General features: G+C 42.0%; 1 protein-coding gene and 1 long non-coding RNA gene across 15 annotated transcripts in view; one reads left to right on the top strand and one right to left on the bottom strand.

The window, feature by feature from the left end:
* Positions 1 to 1,038, bottom strand: part of POC1B (POC1 centriolar protein B) — a 122,134-nt gene extending 121,096 nt beyond the window's left edge. For 7 of the 10 annotated variants that reach the window (XR_009208857.1, XR_009208856.1, XR_009208860.1 and 4 more), the window contains exons 1-2: positions 814 to 1,038; positions 49 to 133 (exon numbers count right to left, since the gene is read on the bottom strand). Coding sequence is in view for 4 of the 10 variants with exons in the window: in XM_058424860.1 (XP_058280843.1) it covers positions 49 to 133; positions 814 to 828 (100 nt within the window). In the remaining 6 variants the exon portion in view is untranslated. Of the gene's footprint in view, positions 1 to 48; positions 353 to 503; positions 573 to 813 lie in introns of those variants that run through there. The other 3 variants (XR_009208859.1, XR_009208861.1, XR_009208858.1) reach the window with 3 other exon arrangements.
* LOC131380732 (uncharacterized) overlaps positions 595 to 18,278 on the top strand; it is a 67,763-nt gene continuing 50,079 nt past the window's right edge. For all 5 annotated transcript variants that reach the window (XR_009208863.1, XR_009208864.1, XR_009208867.1 and 2 more), the window contains exons 1-3: positions 595 to 730; positions 3,037 to 3,108; positions 17,966 to 18,142. This is a non-coding gene — a long non-coding RNA (uncharacterized LOC131380732). The remainder of the gene's footprint in view (positions 731 to 3,036; positions 3,109 to 17,965; positions 18,143 to 18,278) is intronic.

Below are 18,278 nucleotides of genomic sequence, written 5' to 3' on the forward strand. Positions count from 1 at the left end.
CCGTGGAGTTTTGTCTCATTACAAAAGCAAAACAAGAATAAGACTTACCAAGTTGCTTGCCGTCGGGGCTGAGGTCCAAGGAGGTGACCGCAGCTTTGTGGCCTTTGAAATAACGCTCCAGAACGGGGTCCTCCTGGAAAGGAAAGTTGTCAAGTTTTGAAAGCCGCCGCAGACCTCCAATTCTGGGGGGCCGGGATCCACGCTGCCACTCCCCCGGAGTCCGGCCTGGGAATGGCCACCCAGACGGCGGCTTGGCTGGGCGGCCGGGCCGGGCAGCAGCCCACCCACGGGCGCGGCGCCCAGTCCTGCTACAGGGAGACGCCGGCGCCAGCTCTCCCCGCAGAGCCCGCAAAACGCTCTATTCGCGCTTCCCAGAGTCCAGGGCATCGCAGGAACCGCGGCCCCTTTGAAATACACGTTCCCGGGTCCCGCCCGCTGGCACAAGGCAGGCAGGTGCGAGGATGCGCCTCGGCTTTGGTACTTTTTTTTTTTTTTTTTAATACCTCCCAGGTGATTCTGACGCAGGCGCTCCACGGAAACCCTCCGAGAATTCTGGGGGCCGTGGGGCCGCCCAGCTCAGTCCGGAGCTCCGGAACTCGGGGAAGAGCGCCCGGGAGCTGGGTCTGGGTTCCTCACTCCGTCCGCCCCGGCGGCAAAGAGTGAGATACAGACGCCCCGGGACGAGGGGCTCAGGACCCGGCTGCGGACACCTGCCTCCATCTCCCGCCAGGTGCGGGTTCGGCCAGGACCTGGCCCCGCAGCCCGCGGGACAGGCTCCAGGGAGGGACCCCCCCACCTCCAACCCGTCCTTACCGTGGCTGAGGCCATCGGGGGAGTGGTCGGCCCCAGGCTCCTGTGGGTGGGGGAACCCGGAGAGGGGAGGGGAGGGGATGGGGAAGGAGAGGGGACCGTGCGGCTCCCGGAACCGTCTACCCAGAGCGGCAGCGCCTCCCGGTCACTACAACAACGGCGGCCCAGTCAAACCCCGCGCTCCAGGCATGGCCAGCCGAGCCCCGAGACACCGCCAGCCCTGTAAAGAGCGGACGGGAGGGATGGGCCGGGTCAGCTGTGGCCACACACCAAGCCATGTTAACTAACACTCGCGTTCTCCCTGGTTTGATGTCAGGAAGTGGGGTAGTAACCAGGACGGGAGTAACAGTGATGAATGGAAGGGCGTTGTGAGCCTGTGATCGATGCAATCAGAGTTCTATTACGTTTTAAAGAGATAGCACCCTTGACGTTTAAGGTGATCCCCTACCGCTTATTTTGTTGACGTAAAGCTTTGACATGAAGAGGGGCAGCTTGCTAGTTATTAATATACTAAAAGGAACTAAATCCCCTGAGGGCAGATTTGAATTTATTTAACCACTGTTTTCCACACGGTGCCCTGCGGGATATTGATATAGATGCTGGATGTGCGTGATGAATGAATGAGTGAATGAATAAATGTTGTGCATGCGCTTAATGATTTTCTGCGATATGTTTCCATTCTCATCTGCTCATTTGCGTATACCTTAGAGCACTAAACTTACACAGCTGGATACTTAAAGTCTTTAGGAAGACTTGGAAACATGGTTTTGTTTGTTTGTTTTTTGTGAGACCACGTTTCTACAGCAGGCTTTGTTACACATTAGTATCATTTGTGCTTCAGCCAAACAATGAAGTTGGTAAATTACAAAATGTTTTCAATGTTTCCAAGTTATAAACTTGATTCCTAGATATTGGTCTTAGAGGTCACACAGAGACAGTTCTTCTAATTCCAGGTCCATATCCTTTTTTTTTTTTTTAACCCTGCCTCAAAGCGTGATGTTCTGAGCTGAAAATTACATATAGTGTAAAGATCCTTAGCAACATCAAAAGTCATGATAGAACACAGCTGGTAAGATATGTGTTTTATGCAAATGAAAGGTATGCTACACACCTTAATTACAGATTCCCTAGTTGTCTAGTGATTGAGTTTAATTTTATTGAATATGGTATTTAATAACTAAACAGGTAGGCTTTAGATTACAGTATTAGTTAATTTAAGTATACACTTGTTAAATATCTGTTGTATGTTTGGCCTTGAGGGACACAATGATGACTAAGATATTTCCCCTACCTTCAAGAACTCAGCAATCTAGGGTTGATGAGTCTCATGCTTTAGCATTTGTAATGTTGATTTGGGGGCTCCATTTCCAGAGATGCTGAATCAACATATGCAAGGGGGGATCCAGGGCCCTTCTGATGTAACAAGCTCCATAGATGATTACTATGGGAGTCTCAGCTGTCTATGTTGAGAAACACTGCATTAGTCTAGGAGATGATATGTTAAGAGTGTTGATACCAGCAACTTGTCAGCAAACTGTTGCAGGACTCTTAGTTTTGCTACATATTCCCAGTTTAGGCTTGATTTATTTTAAAAGCCTGCCATGTTTAAAAATAATGCTGGATACTGGTGGGAATGTAAAATGATGTAGCTCTGTGGAAAAGTTTGTCAGTTCCTAAAAAGTTAAACATACAATTACCTTATAATCTAGCAATTTCACTGCTAGGTATATCCCATAAGTATTGAAAGCAGAGACTCTAACAGATGCCAATGTTCAAAGCAAGCATTATTTACAATAGCCAAAAAGTGGATACAACCCTAGTATCCAACAGATGAATGGATAAACAAAATGTGTATGATATATACATATAAGGAAATATTATTCTGCCATAAAAAGAAATGAAATTGTGATACAAGCTACAACATGGATGAACCTTGAAAACATTTTGCCAAGTGAATAAGCCAAACACAAAGGAGCATATATTGTATGATTCCACTCATATAAGGTACCTAGAATAGGTGAATTCATAAGGACAGAAAGTAGAATAGAGGTTACTAGGGCTGGGGGTAAGGGAAACTGGGGAGTTACTGTTTAATGGGTGCAGAGTTTCTGTTTGGGATGATGAAGTTCTGGAAATAGTGGTGATGTTTGCACAACATTGTGAATGTACTTAATGCCAGTGAATTGTATACCTAAAAAATGGGTAAAATGGTAAATTTCATTACAGGTATTTCACCCCAAGAATAAAATAATAATGCCAGAAGCTGAAGAGTAATCAGGACCTCAGGATTACTCACAGGTATGTTATGTCTAATATTGGGCACAGGAGAAACAGAAAAAGGAAGAAGTTGGAGATTTAGAAACTAGCTCAAAAGAAGAACAAATATAGATTTTTATTTAAGTGTTTTAGTAAAAGTTTAGTTTTTACTTTTTTTCTCAGTTATCAAGAAACACATGTTTTAAATTTAAAAGATGGGAGGGAAACTACCTATTAGTCCTATCACCTAAAGTTGATCTTAAAAAATTTGTCACCTATTGATATGGTTTGGATTTGTGTCCCCATCCAAATCTCACACAGAATTGTAATCCCCAGTGTTGGAGGAGAGGGCTGGTGGGAGGTGATTGGATCTTGGGGGTGGATTTCCCCCTTGCTGTTCTGAGTGAGTTATCACGAGATCTGGTTGTTTAAAAGTGTGTAGCACTTCCCCCTTTGCTCTCTTCCTCCTGCTCCATCCAGGAAGTAGGATGTGCCTGCTTCCCCTTTGCCTTCCACCATGATTGTAAGTTTCCTGTGGCCTCCCCAGCCATACTTCCTGTACAGCCTACAGAACCATGAGCCAATTAAACCTGTTTTCTTTGTAAATTATCCAGTCTCAGGTAGTTCTTTATAGCAATATGAGAACGGACTAGTATACCTACCTATGTTTTCACTACACGCTAGGACTTTGCTAAGTACCTTACAAATTTTGACGTTTAGTGATCATAACGATCTTATTAGAGATGTGCTATTATTACCATTTCCATTTTATAGGTGAGTAAATTGATATGCAAAGACACTAAGTTACTTGCCCAAGGCACACTGCTAGCTAGGAAGTGGCAGAGTTGAGATTTTTAGACACTCGCAGTCTGCCTCCAGAATCCACTCTCTTTTTTTTTTTTTTTTTTTGCACTCTGTCGCCCAGACTGGAGTGCAGTGGCGCGATCTCGGCTCACTGCAAGCTCCACCTCCCGGGTTCACACCATTCCCCTGCCTCAGCCTCCCGAGTAGCTGGGACTACAGGCGCCTGCAACCACGCCTGCCTAATATTTTTTGTGTTTTTTTTAGTAGAGACGGGTTTTCACCATGTTAGCCAGGATGGTCTCAATCTCCTGACCTCATGATCTGCCTGCCTCGGCCTCCCAAAGTGCTGGGATTACAGGTGTGAGCCACCACACCTGGCCCAGAATCCACTCTCTTAATCACTGTCATGACTTTTGTGTGATTGCAAGTGTTATGTAAATGTGTAAAACATTGCATTCTTGCCAAGGTTTTAATAATAATAAGTTTTACAAAATGAAAGTAATATCTCCTTTATTTTCATTCCACTGTCCTCACTTATTACTCTAAACTGCCTTTTCCGTTGTTCTTTTCCATGGTTGATTTTGTTCTTTTCGGCTTTTCTTCACCTTTGCAAATAGCAAAAGCTCAGAGGTAGACATTTGGAAATGTGGTCAAAGTTGGGGAAGTTTTTTCTAACCTCAAGCCTAATTCCACTTGCTACAATGATTATTTAGACCTCTCTGGATTGCAACCTAATCATTTATGTAGGTAGAAGCCACAAGCAGGATCAGTATTTAAAAACCTACAAGGTTTTACTGGAGGCCGGGTACTAGGTAGGACAAACTGACCTCTAATTAGCCCTTCTTTTCCAGTTCCCCCTAAAACAGAAATTGAATTTATTTACTTGAGCATTACAAAGAGTTGTTTTTATTTTGGCACTAGTTCTTCCTTGGCCTGCAAATTTGGAAATTCAGCATAGCACAAAAGTGCCATCTACTGTTCACCTTACTATATAGCACTTGGAGTGAACATTGAGCCTGTTTACAGGCAATGGAACTCCCTTACTGATACACTTCCTCCAAAGTATAGGAGAGCACGTGGAAAAGTACACGATGGGTTTGAATCAATAATGAGTTACATTTTTGAAAACTGCATGATTCATTTAAGTTAACATTCAGTCTTCAAGTCCTATCAACTACCTCCTCACCATATATATATATATGATGGGCTGCCCAGGCTGGCCTTGAACTCCTGAGTTCAAGTGATCCACCTGCAGCAGCCTCCCAGGTAGCTGGGATTACAGGCATGCTCCTCATCATGTATTTTGTCTTCCTATCTTTCTGTCTAATGGCTCCTGTCACTCCACAGACCCTGCCTTCTGCCTCCTAGAATATTTTAGTAACCACCAACTTGCTTTTTGACTTCAAAACTTCTCCCCTCCACCTGTCCACCCTGCATTTACCAACAAATAACATAAGATTCACAAGGGTAGCTTGCTAAAAGTAAAGATTTTTAGGCCTCACCCCAGAGGTTTTGATTTAGAAGGTCTAGTGTGAATACTAGAAATCTGTTTTCAAAAAAGCTTTCTAGGTGATTATAATACACATCAACATTTGGGAACCACGGGCATATCATGCCATAGATCTTTAAAATGCACTTTAAGTTCACTTTTAAATGCCTCAAACCAAGTCCTATTTTATATCTAACCACTCATCTCCCCTGGGCCAATCCTTAAGCCATTGCAGTTAACCACACACACACACCCTTTGGAGCCTTTGCTAGAGCTGTTTCTGTACTCATGAATGCCTGTGCTACTCTCTTGCTCCAACTTCTACACAAAGAAACATACCTCAGAACTTGGGAAGATATGTTCATGTAAAATCATCTTTCTCTGAACCTATTCCTCCTTATAAAAATAAAACTTATTATTTTTCCTTTGGGTCCTGATGGTATGCAACTTAGAGTTCTTTTTAGCACTATTTTATGTTGCTGCCTTTATATCTACATCATGTTTATGTGTCTGTCAGCACTTATTGTAGTGAAAGGTCAGTAAAGATAAGAACTCTGTTCTACTCATTTTAATATCACTCTACAGGCACCACAATCCCTGACACATAGTAGGAGCACAATAAACATTTTCTGCATTGATTGAAAGCTGACAGTGTGGCTGGCCAGCTCTATATTTACTGAAAAAGTCTACAAAATAAATAGAAAACATGATCATTGTCCTCCAATAGTTTAAAGTATCTTGTAATTTTATTGATACACTCTATTTGTACATTATGGGGTACATGTGAAATTTTGTTGCATGCATAGCATGTATAATGATCAAGTCAGGGCATTTAGGGTATCCATCACCTAAGGATTTATCATTTCTATATGTCAGGTACATTTCAAATTGTCTTTTCTAGCCATTTTGGTACAGTGCATTATTGTTGTCTATAGTAACCTGATTCTGCTATCAAATATTAGAACTTATTTCTTCTGTCTAACTGTATGATTGTACCTGTTAACCAACCTCTCTTCATTTCCCCCCTCCCACCCACACATCCTTCCCATTCTCTGGGAGAAAGAGAATCTATCATTCCACTCTCTATCTCCATGCGATCAACTTTTTTAGCTCTCATATATTAATGAGAATGTGTAATATTTATCTTCCTGTGCCTGGCTTATTTCACTTAACATAGTGTTCTCCAGTTTTATTCATGTTCCTGCAAATGACATGATTTCATTCTTTTTCATGGTTGAATAGTATTCCATTGTATATATATATCACATTTTCTTTATCCATTCATCCATTGATAGGGATGCTTAGGTCAAACAGCTTAAAATCTAATTAGGGAAACAGGACTCACCACATGAAACAATCAATGAAAGTTATGTGAAGCAGTAGGTCAATCATAACCATGGGAATGTTACAAAATATCTGTATAATAACCATAGTATTGTATTTCAATAGTGTCAAATGTACTTAAGACATTTGATTGGTCTTTGGAAATGTTTTTGTATCAGGAAAGACTTATAGGGGAACAAGGACTTCAATTGTGATTTTTTAAAGCAGTAGAATTAGTGGATTAATGGTTGCCAGAGACTAGGGGGAGGAAAGAATGGGGAGGGATTACTAATGAAAAAATGGAATCTTTTTAGGGTGATGAAAATGTTCTGGAATTAGTGGTGATAGGTTTACAACTTCAAAATACTAAAGACTACTGATTTTTACACTTAAATCCACTAGATCAATGGTTCTCAAACCTTAGCGGGCATCAGAATCACCCAAAGGACTTGATATAATGCAGATTCCACTCCAGAGTTTCTGTTTCAGTCTGTCTGGAATGGGGCACAATAATTTACATTTATGATAAATACAGGTTCCTAGGTATGATGCTTATGCTGCCAATGAACCATCCTGTAACAATTAGCAGAGTAAACAAAAAGGTAGCAAGGAGAGAGACAGAAAGTAGAATGGGCTGGGCGCGGTGGCTCACACCTGTAATCCCAGCACTTTGGGAGGCCAAGATGGGTGAATCACCTGAGGTCAGGAGTTCGAGACCAGCCTGCCCAACATGACGAAACCCCATCTATACTAAAAATACAAACATTAGCTGGGCGCAGTGGTGGGCACCTGTAATCCCAGCTACTAGGGAGGCTGAGGCAGGAGAATCGCTTGAACCCAGGAAGTAGAGGTTGCGGTGAGTGGAGATCACACCATTGCACTCCTGCCTGGGTGACAGAGCAAGACTCCATCTCAAAAAAAGAAAAAAAAAAAAAAGGAAAGTAGAGTGGTGTTTGCCATTTGCCAGGGGCTGCGGGGGGAGAGAACATGGGGAATTATTGTTTAATGGGTGTGTGGAGTTTCAGTTTGTGAAACTGAAAAAGTTCTGGAGATGGATTGCAGTGATGGTTACAAAACAATGTGAATATATGTAATATAATTGAACTATATACACTTATAAATGGTTACATGGTAAATGTTATGTGTATGTTACTGCAATGAAGAACATAGGGGTAAAGTGTTGAAAGAATGCACATTAGTAAAGGCATCACAGTCATGGGATGAACTTCAGTACAATGGAAGCCTGGTTCCTTACAGGACCGTACTGGTACGTGGCCCAGGGATTGGGGATCCCTGTCCTAGACCACTCTGTTTGCTGTGGCTCTGCCTTCCAGTCATTTTCTATCCCATTATTGTGTTTTACTTTCTTCATAGCCCTTGCTAGTTCTTTTGCCATGAATGCTCTTCCCCCAAATGGAAGGCACTGCAAGAATTGATAGATTCTGGCATTATTGGAGTAGCAGCAGTAGAAACATAAAGAGATATTTGTTTAGGTATGGCATAATTAAAATGAACAGGGGAAGGGGGGCAGAAAAAACAAACACACACTTAGATGCTGTCCTTGGTCCTGAACCAACAGTACCTGGTGAAAGGCTATCTTACTTATCCCGAGAATCTGGTAACTTCTCTTCTAGGGCTTAGACTTTCATTTTTTACCCTTTTACCAAAAAAAAAAAAAAAAAAAAAAAGAAAGAAATGTAGCTTTTAGTGTCTCCAAAAAAAAAAAAGACAAAACATGGTAATAATTTACAATTTACCTAGCCAATTCCACGTATTTTGACAGTTGTAATATGTTTCTACTTAGAAAAATTTTTCTTTTCCCGCTAGAAGGAAAAGAGGGTACATTGCCCCATTCCCTCTCCATCTCAATCCTAAGATTATGCATTTGAAGGTCAGTTTATGTGAAGCATCACTCAGACCTTCCAAGTGACTGTGATGAGATAGATGAGGGCAAGATGGAATTGATGATGGCTAGCAGGTCTTGGCTAAGATGTCACTCCTCAAAGAGGCTTCCTAGAGTCCCCAACCTTTATGGCACCAGGGACCAATTTCATGGAAGACGGTTTTTCCATAGACAGGGGAATGAAGGGGAGGGATGGTTTCAGGATAAAAGTGTTCCAGCTCAGATCATCAGGCGTTAGATTCTCACAAGGAATGCACAACCTAGATCCCTGCATGTGCATTTCACAATAGAGTTCACTCTCCTGTGAGAATGTAACACCTCTGCTGATCTGACAGGAGGCAGAGCTCAGGCCATAATGCTGGCTTTCTCTCCTGCTGCTCACCTCCTGCTGTTCAGCCTGGTTCCTAACAGGCCATGGACCGGTACCGGCTACATGGCCCAGGGGTTGGGGATCTCTGTCCTAGACCACTCTATTTGCTGTCGCTCTGCCTTCCAGTCATTTTCTATCCCATTACTGTGTTATACTTTTTTCACAGCCCTAGCTAGTTCCTCTGCCATGAATGCTCTTCTCCCAAATCTTTTCAAGACTCACTTCTTTCATTTCACTTAGTTCTTACCACATTTTGAAAATAAGCACTTCCTTTCATTCTCTATAACATTACACTTTTATTTTTCTTCAAACACATATTCCTCCCAGCTAAAAAAGGACAAATGATTTTGATAGACATTTCACCAAAGAGGTATATAAATAGCCAGTAAGCACATGAAAAGATGCCCAACATCATTAGGCAATAGGGGAAATATAAATCAACATCACAAAACCTACTTCACACCCACTGTGATAGCTATAATCAAATAGCCTGATAATAGTAAGTGTTGGTGAGGATGTAAAGGAATGGAAACCCTCATAAATTGCTGGTGGGAATGTAAAATTGTACAGCTGCTTTACACAGGAATGGAATTGCTGAGCCCTGTGGTAATTCTTTTGACGTCTTGAATTTGGGAGTTCCTTCAAAAGTTAAACATAGGGTTACCCTATCAGCCAGCAATTCCACCTAGGTAGGTACCCTTGATAATTGAATACATATGTCCACACAGAAACGCAGACACAAACGTTCATAGCAGCATTACTCACGATAGCCAAAAGTGGAAACAATCCAAATGTCTATCAACTGATTAATGGGTAAATAAAATGTGCTGCATGCATACACATTTATATGCCTGGCAAATAAAAGGAATGAAGTACTGATTCATGCTACAGTGTGGATGAAACTTGAAAACACTGTGCTAAGTAAAGAAGCCAGACACAATGTATGATTCCATCCATATAAAATGTTCAGAATAGCCAAATCCATAGAGACAGAATATGGATTGTGTGCCAGGGACTGGTTTCTTCTTGGGGTGATGAAATATTCTGGAATTAGATAGTGGTGACAGTTCTGCAACTTGATAAATGTACTAATAAACCACTGATTTTTATACTTAAAAATAATAAGATTTTTTTTTTAAAAAAAGCAAGCATAAACAACCACTTATCTCTCCCTGAAATATACATTCTCTATGAGTAATCCCCATGAGAATGAGGGCAAAACCCTCAGAGGGAGTATGTCAGAATCACTTGTGGGACCATCACCAGGATATAAACTCCATGAGGGCAGAGACATTTTCTTTTTAATCCACCATATATCAGAACAATGACTGGCACATAGTAGGTACCTAATAAAATTTTGTGACTTAATGAGGGAATAAAAGAGGAAGAGATGATATCTGTGTGAAGCAATTAGAGGATTTTTTAAAATCTTAGAAGTCTTCACTGTGTATTACAACAGAATTGTGATTTTAGTAGAAGGAAACTAGATTCTTTTAAAGATTGGTTCTTCTATCTAAAAAGAAAATTCCAAATCTCAACAGTGTCTAACATAATAAAAGAATATATTTTAAACTTGGCCACCCTGGGGTTTCTTCTCAATTATAAAAATTACTGTGGTTTACTTCATTTAGTGATTTTTTTTTTATTGAGACAGAGTCTTGCTCTGTTGCCCAGGCTGGAGTGCAGTGGTGTGATCTCGGCTCACTGCAACTTCCACCTCCCAGGTTCAAGCTATTCTCTGCCTCAGCCTCCTGAGTAGCTGGGACTACAGGTGCGCACCCAGCTAATTTTTGTATTTTTTGGTAGAGACGGGGTTTCACCATGTTCGCCAGGATGGTCTCCATCTCTTGACCTCATGATCCGCCCACCTCGGCCTCCCAAAGTGTTGGGATTACAGGTGTGAGCCACCGCGCCCGGCCCTCCATTTAGTGATCTTATACAGGGCCATTTTCATTGTATTTACATTATTGAAAAAACAGCTTTTATTCTATAACCTTGTAACCTTGCTCACTAATTGGTGGCCCACTGACTGAAACGAGTCCACTGATATGTTTTGTTTGGTCATTAATGTGTTCAAACATTCTTTAAAATTTAAACTCCTATAGGTGAGCCAAATACTCAATTTGACTCAGTACACTTCCTTCTGTTATTTTTGTACACGGTCTGATTCACAGGCATAAATGATCTCCCTGGCCCTTTGTGTCAGTCATGAAGGTCTAAGTTATGCTGCTGAAACAACCCCCAAATCTCAGTGGCTTAAAATGAGGAAGTTTTTTATTTTCTGCTCGCATTATGTTGCCATCAGAAGTCAACTAAGGGCTCAACTCTCAGGTCCTTGTTATCCTCACTTCAGGACATAGGCTGTCAGCGAAGCCACTGTCAGAAACATTATTGGTGACTGGCAGCTGGAAAAGAGAGCAGATGATGCCCACGATGGCTTTCTAAGATTTCCTTGACCAAGGAAAGTCACATATCTGGTAGACAAATATAATTCTCCCCCATGAAGAAAGTTGTGGAAAGTTATACAGTCTAACACCTGGAGGAATTTGGATTGAATATTGAATGCAGTTCAATATCAAGACCTTTTCTACATGAAAATTAAGAAATGTTTGTCAGTTTTTCAAGCATTTGTATTCCCCAACACACGTGAAGGTTAATGCACTCAGAGCTTTGATTCTCAGTTGAGGCCACACACCCCCGGATGAGGCGAGTGATGGATCATAATCTTTATTTTGTTTTGGGGATAGAGATTGAAGGCAGAAAACATAGGCTTGAGTCTTATTTTTTATTTATTTTTATTTTTAAACTATTTTAGAAATGGAGTCTTACTATGTTGGCCAGGCTGGAGTGCAGTGTCTATCCACAGGTGCTCTCATAGCACATTGTAGCCTTGAACTTCTGGGTTCAAGTGATCCCCCCACTTCAGCCTCTGGTGTAGCTGGGACTACAGACACAAACCACCGTGCCTGGCTTGAGATTTTATTTTATTTTTAAATAAAGGCCCCACAGGTGATTCTGGCATACTGCTCCAAGATGTTGTGCCCTCATTCCCACAAGGATTACTGATTTAGAGGCTCACAGCTTTCTGAGAATGCACAGATTCAGGCAAATAACTAAAGATCAGAATGAAAACATTACAACCCAGATGTCAATGATCAGTAAAGGATGAGGCTATGCTGTTAGTGAAAAAGTTAAGTACTAGCACATTTTCAAGTTAAGATGAATAAGTAATTGGGAAAAGAGAGGAGACTGGAAATTTCCATTAATTTCCATAAAATAAGTGGCATTCATTTTAGAAGTTAGCACCGCAAAGGTAATGTAGATATTATTACCATCTTCTGCCTGACAGATAGTGTTTATTACAAGTTAGAGCTATATCCCTCCATCTCCTGACCTTCCTAAGGTTTAGGTAAACACTCTTATCAAAAGAGGGAGAAGGAACACAGGTCAGAGGGCAGCATCGTGGTGTCTTTGCTTCTCCAGCCTCACAGACCTAGTCTGAGTCTTATGGAGAGAAAGGACTCCGGAAGCAGCAGAAGTAGCTGGTTTTTAAATTGAGTCTGGTGAGACAGTTGGGCACAGGCTGCTATGCTTGTGTAACCTGGAGGCAAAGTAGGAAACAGATTGGCAGAGGAGTCATCCTTCTTCTAGGTCTGCATAGACCAGAGCATGGTGTGAACACAGTGAAGACCACAAAGACTTTGCCTTGCTGGATTGTGGTGAATTACCCAATTCAACAGAGTAATTTAAATGAATGATTCTCAGCCAGGGACAAGTTTTCCCACATGGGACATTTAGCAATGTCTAGAGACACTTTACGGTTATCACAATTAAGAGTGTAGGTGCCACTGGCATTTGGTGGATAGAGATCAGGGATGCTGCTAAACATCCTACGATGGCACAGAACAGCCTCCAAAACAAAGAACCAACCCCAAACGTCAATAATACTGATATGAGAAACCCATATTTAAATGAAAGCACTTAGTACTGTGCCTGGCATTTGCTAAATGCTTAATAAATGTTGATTCACCATGGGTTGATCTCCTGGTGTCCATAAGGTTTTAAATAATTGTCAATACCCTAAAATTAACCATATATAGTATACCAAGATTTCTCCATTACAAGATGTACTTTTTAAAAATCACTTTTTAAATTTCTTGAATTGGTGTGAGATGTAATAATTGATATATTTTCCCCTAAGAAGCTGTTATCAAATCTCAAATCATGGTGCATGTCAGTTGATGGCATCTTAAAGTCCTGACAAAGGGCCAGGAGCTGTGGCTCATATCTGGAATCCCAGCACTTTGGGAAGCTGAGGCAGGCAGATCACTTGAGGCCAGGAATTCAAGACCAGGCTGGCCAACACGGCAAAAACCCATCTCTACTAAAAATACAAAAAATTAAGCAGGTGTGGTGGCGTGCACCTGTAGTCCCAGCTATTCGGGAGGCTGAGGCATGAGAATCAGTTGAACCCAGGAGGTGGAGGTTGCAGTGAGCCAAGATGGCGAGATGGTGCCACTGCACTCCAGCTTAGTTGACAGATGAGATTCTGTCTAAAAACAAACAAATAAAAAACAAAAACAAAAACAAAAGCCTCCTGAAAAAGCTACGCTTCTAGGCTTCTATTACCTGTATTAGTAGAGGCATTTTCAAAATACTACCTGGGAATGTGACAAAGTAACCTATTCGTATATTAGCTGACTTATTATCACCAGTTACATAATCATTAATTGACTGTTCTGCTGCTGACTAATACTACTGTCAAATTCTGCACATATTAATCTTTCTCTGTGATGAATATTCAGAACAAAAGAAAATAAAAAACATTAACTTTGGTAGAAATCCTAGACAGCAAGCGTTTCTCCTTCCTTTTAGAGATGAGAAACCAAAGGTTCATGAAGGCTTATTAACTGGCTCAACTCTATTCAGCTAGTCAGCAATAAAGCCACACCTACAAGTCAAGGGTCCAGAATTCCATCTCAGGTCTGCTCCTCAGATAATTGCAGATGTGTACTCTTTATTCCAGTTGTGCTCAGCAAGAGGTTGTTACTCTTTATTCATCTATGTGACTAGTGATATTTCCTATGGAATATGATTTTGTTCTTCAGGCTATGTTTATATAATCATTCCATCAATGTTATCGAACATCTTACTATGGGCCAGGTAGTGTGTTAGGTATTGTACTTATAAAGATAAGTAAAAATGACTACAAGGGTAAAAAGCTCACTTCCCTTCTAGGCCCAAGTGGATAACAAAACTGGTTGAGTTAGGGTTGCCAGATACAATATAGGTGCCCTAACTGAATTGCATGAATTGCACTGGACCTACTTTATTTATAAAACTAAAATTGTTGTTTATCTGATCTTCATATTTAAACAGGCTTCTTGCATTCATATTTGCTAAATGCAGCAACCCTAACTAGCTGGGAACTGGGGAGAGCTGGAAAGTACATGCTTTATCTAAAGGGAGCAGCTGCTACCTCCCCTCCCCACCCCCTCTCAGGAATCATTGCCACAAGGCATGCAACCCCAGTGAACTCACTGAAATTATCATGATATGCTGGAAATCCAGAACTCTAGTTAAAATCTCCCTAATTTTAAAAGTTGTAAACTGATTTGAAAAAATTTTAAAGACTATGTGGGCCAAAGGAAAAAAAAAGAAAATAATGTCTGTGGATTTTGATGGTGTTTAAGCAACCTCCAAAATAAGACTTCTCTTTCTCACCCGAATGTGGAACCAGTTAAGCCACACAGGTTTCAGGCAGATTAAGGTCAAAATGTCAGCTTCAATACTGATGATGTAACCATAAAGGATTTGGCTTAAGTGTACAACCAAATAGGCTTGCTAGAAAGCTCCCGAATTGAACTAACCATCCTCCCCACAAATCCAGCCCTTCACCCCAGCAAGGCAGAACTAACCCTCCAGTCAAGAGAGTAAACTAGAATATTCCCCTCCTTGCAGATAACACGGGTATGAAGAGAGGGGAGAGCAGCAAAGGCTGAGCTGCATGTGCCTGGTCCCTTCCAGACTTTCCAGATAACTCTGCCCCACAGGAGGACAAAGAAAGCCAAAAGAGAGAAGCCAGGATTGTTAGTCCTGGAAAATCCCTCCATATAGAAACATGAGCCAGAGAATAAATCACTCGCCTCTCTAACCAGTTGGATTTGGTCCATGAGTTCCTAGTTTTGTTCACCTGACTCAGTCCCTGACTTTTAAAGTCAAGTGCATCAACATGCTGCCAGTACTTTGATGAACATCTATACAGGATCCATCTCTACAGCAGTGAATTCCACCTGGGGTAAAGTATGCATGTAGGTTAGGATGCTACAGCGGGATCTGTCTGCTTTTTCTGTCTGTTTCTGCTAAGGCCACCACACATTAGATGGTCAGTACTCTTTGTTCTATGGGAAGGGCTAGAATACCTAAACAGGACTTTCAAGGAGGGAGCAACAAACCAGTTTTGTGGCTCTCAGCAAACATCCATCTCAAAGGTGAGTTTGGAAATAATGGAGAGTGTGTCAGTGTGTTTGTGTCTCAGGCCTACTTCCCACGCCTATGGGGGAAGGGTGGGACTTATCTCTCTCTTCCCTCAAGCCTGCTAAGAGGAGATTATACTATATTTGAGATAAATACCTCAAGCACAGTGACAGCCATGCAGCTCATGCCTGTGAAATCAAAAGGCAAGAGGCTGCGGCTGGCTGGCTGCTCTGAGGGCAGAGAGAAAAGACCAGACTGCTCTTGGAACAGACTGTTCTCCCACTGACGATGGGGACAAAGATGCATGAATGTATCTCCAGGACTGGATGTGAGCTGCATGGGAGAAAAAGAGTGCAGGCCTGCAGCCTGGGAAAACCCAAAAGGATGCCATAAACCCAACAGGAAGATGGGTTGTCAGGGCCCCAGGAGCTGAGAAAGGAATAAAAATGACATAGAGAGAAAAGTACATTGTCCACATCATAGAGAACACAGCTGAATGTGCCCAGTGAGGTCCTCAGAGAACCCACAGAAGTGCCCATGAGAACAGTTCTCTCTGGGACTCAAACCCAGGGAGAGGTGCTTTTAAACATGCAAAGAGAGGGAGCCATCATCATATTACATTGTAGTGTCCACATGAATAAGACCCTAACTTACCTCATATCTCTCCTCCTTCGTCTGCTTTAATCCAGGAGGAGCCAGAGACCTCTTAGTAAGTGAAGAAGAAGGGGAAATAGGTAAAAAGCCACTATTCCCCATGTTAGATGACGAAATAGGAACATTCTCCTCCTCTACCCAACACCCACTGTAGCTTTTAGTGGCTGGAGTCAGGAGAGAAGAGAAGCTTTCATGTTAAATGAATTTCAGAGGTTTGACTATGACATAGAAATGGATATTTTAATTACTGAAATAAAACTATTTTGTAATTAGAGGTGACTAGAAGACATTTTATCCTCAGCAGAAGAATAGATAAGGATAGGACCTTCCCTCCCCCTTGGACCCCAGCAAGGTTTCATCCAGAGGCAGAGGAAGAAGTAACCCTTTATGTGAGTTTGAATGAGCAGAAGAAGAAAAGGATGAAGTTGTCTTCTAATTGCACTCTATGAATGTTGCTTTTTTGTTAACATAAATGTCACATATATTTTTAGCTGGTGTAACAAAAAAAAACATCTCAAGCAGGCTTGCATAACAGCTTTGGACACAGTCTGATCAAGGCCCCGGTTCTGTTTGCTAGTGATCCTCCTGACTCTGCCCTCTCTCCATGCTAGTTTCTTCCTCAGATTGACATTCCTCTTGGTCACCAGATGCCTACGATCAGCGGGTGCAACTCTCTGCTCCCTGCTCACTTCTGAAGGGGAGAGCATGGGTACCAACCACAGAACAAAGCCCTGCAGTCTCCCACTGAGTAGAACACCCTCAAAGAAGTGTTGGCCATTTCCCTGTTGCCAGGGAAATATCATGTACCGGTTGGATGAGGCCTGTATTAATCCAGTCAATGGAACATAGTTAAACTATCCCAGACCCTCCATAGACTCTAGACAAAAGGTGAATCCAACCCAAATGTAAGATTGCTACTCAACAGGACAGAAATGGTATGGATGTCAGTGAGGTGGGAAAAAATAATGTGTGCCAAAGGAGATCAGGAAGGACTGAATAGAAGACGTGGTCTTTGAATTGAAGCCTTTAATGAGGAAAGGGGATTGAGATTGTATCAGGGCCAGGGTGGAGAGTGGGCTGTGAAGAGGATAGGGAAAATGTAAGGACACTGCGGATATAAGAATTAATGGGAGAATCATGGGCCACAAAGCAGCAGGATTATATTACAGAGATAGTAAGTAGTGTTTATTGGAGCACAGGGTACTGGGGAGGTGGAGGAAAGATGAGACCGTTAAGGAATTTAGACACAGCATGTAGTAGCTGGCAGGAAACAGATGACACTCTCAAACAGGGTAGTTGAGGAGAGCTCATAAAGGGACCATTTACCAAGGTGTAGTTAAGGATTAAGAGAAAGCAAACTGGGATGGTGCTGTGCTATGGGCTAGCGACAGCAGGAAGTCATTTCTGTCCCTAGGTCTGAAGAGGGAAGCAGGGGAGCCAACACCAAGGAACCAGAGATCTTAGAGTCTGCAAGTCTGCATGATAGAAGCCATGGCCTTTAGTAGAGGGATCGTGCCTACTCTTAGCAGCCTGGTTGGGAGGGGCCTGGGGAAATAATACCCCAACCTGTCTCCTCTTCTTCAATATTGATGACTTCCATTGGTTAATATCAAACTGGAAGTTGGAGAGAAAGGGAGTCTATTTATACAAGTCAGGACCCTGGAGCCCAGAAGAGAGTAAAAAGGGGGTAAAAAGCATATTGGAGGGACAAACAGAAAACACCCAGCACAGAAGGAGGAACAAACATTTGGAGGAACAAACAGAAAATATCAGAAAACATTTTAATCCTGGGTCCTGGGACGTCATGGAAGGTTTTGAAGTTAGGAGCACTGCCATCCTCTAGGGGGAGTTCAAGGATTTCTCTCCACTCATCCCCAAGGAGCTGCATCAAAAGATCAGGGCGAAACAGACTTCAAGGAAAGAGCCCTTGGCTAGAGGAAGAAGCCTGGAGAAGTAAAGGGATTGCTCCTGGAATTGGAAATACACCCTTTGCACTTCGATTTACTGCATTTGGATTGATTTGCAAGAATAACCATTAAAATAATCAAAGCTAAAAGTAAGTATGTACTGTGTGCCAAGTTCTTGATTCATTTAGCACAACTCTTCGGAGGTAAGCACAATTGAAATTCTCACCTTCTAGATTAAGAGGCTGATAGAACCTGGATTTGAGCCCATTGACAATGGACCACTCT

This window comes from Hylobates moloch, unplaced genomic scaffold (genome assembly GCF_009828535.3).
Source record: "Hylobates moloch isolate HMO894 unplaced genomic scaffold, HMol_V3 SCAFFOLD_12, whole genome shotgun sequence".
NCBI lineage: Eukaryota > Metazoa > Chordata > Mammalia > Primates > Hylobatidae > Hylobates > Hylobates moloch.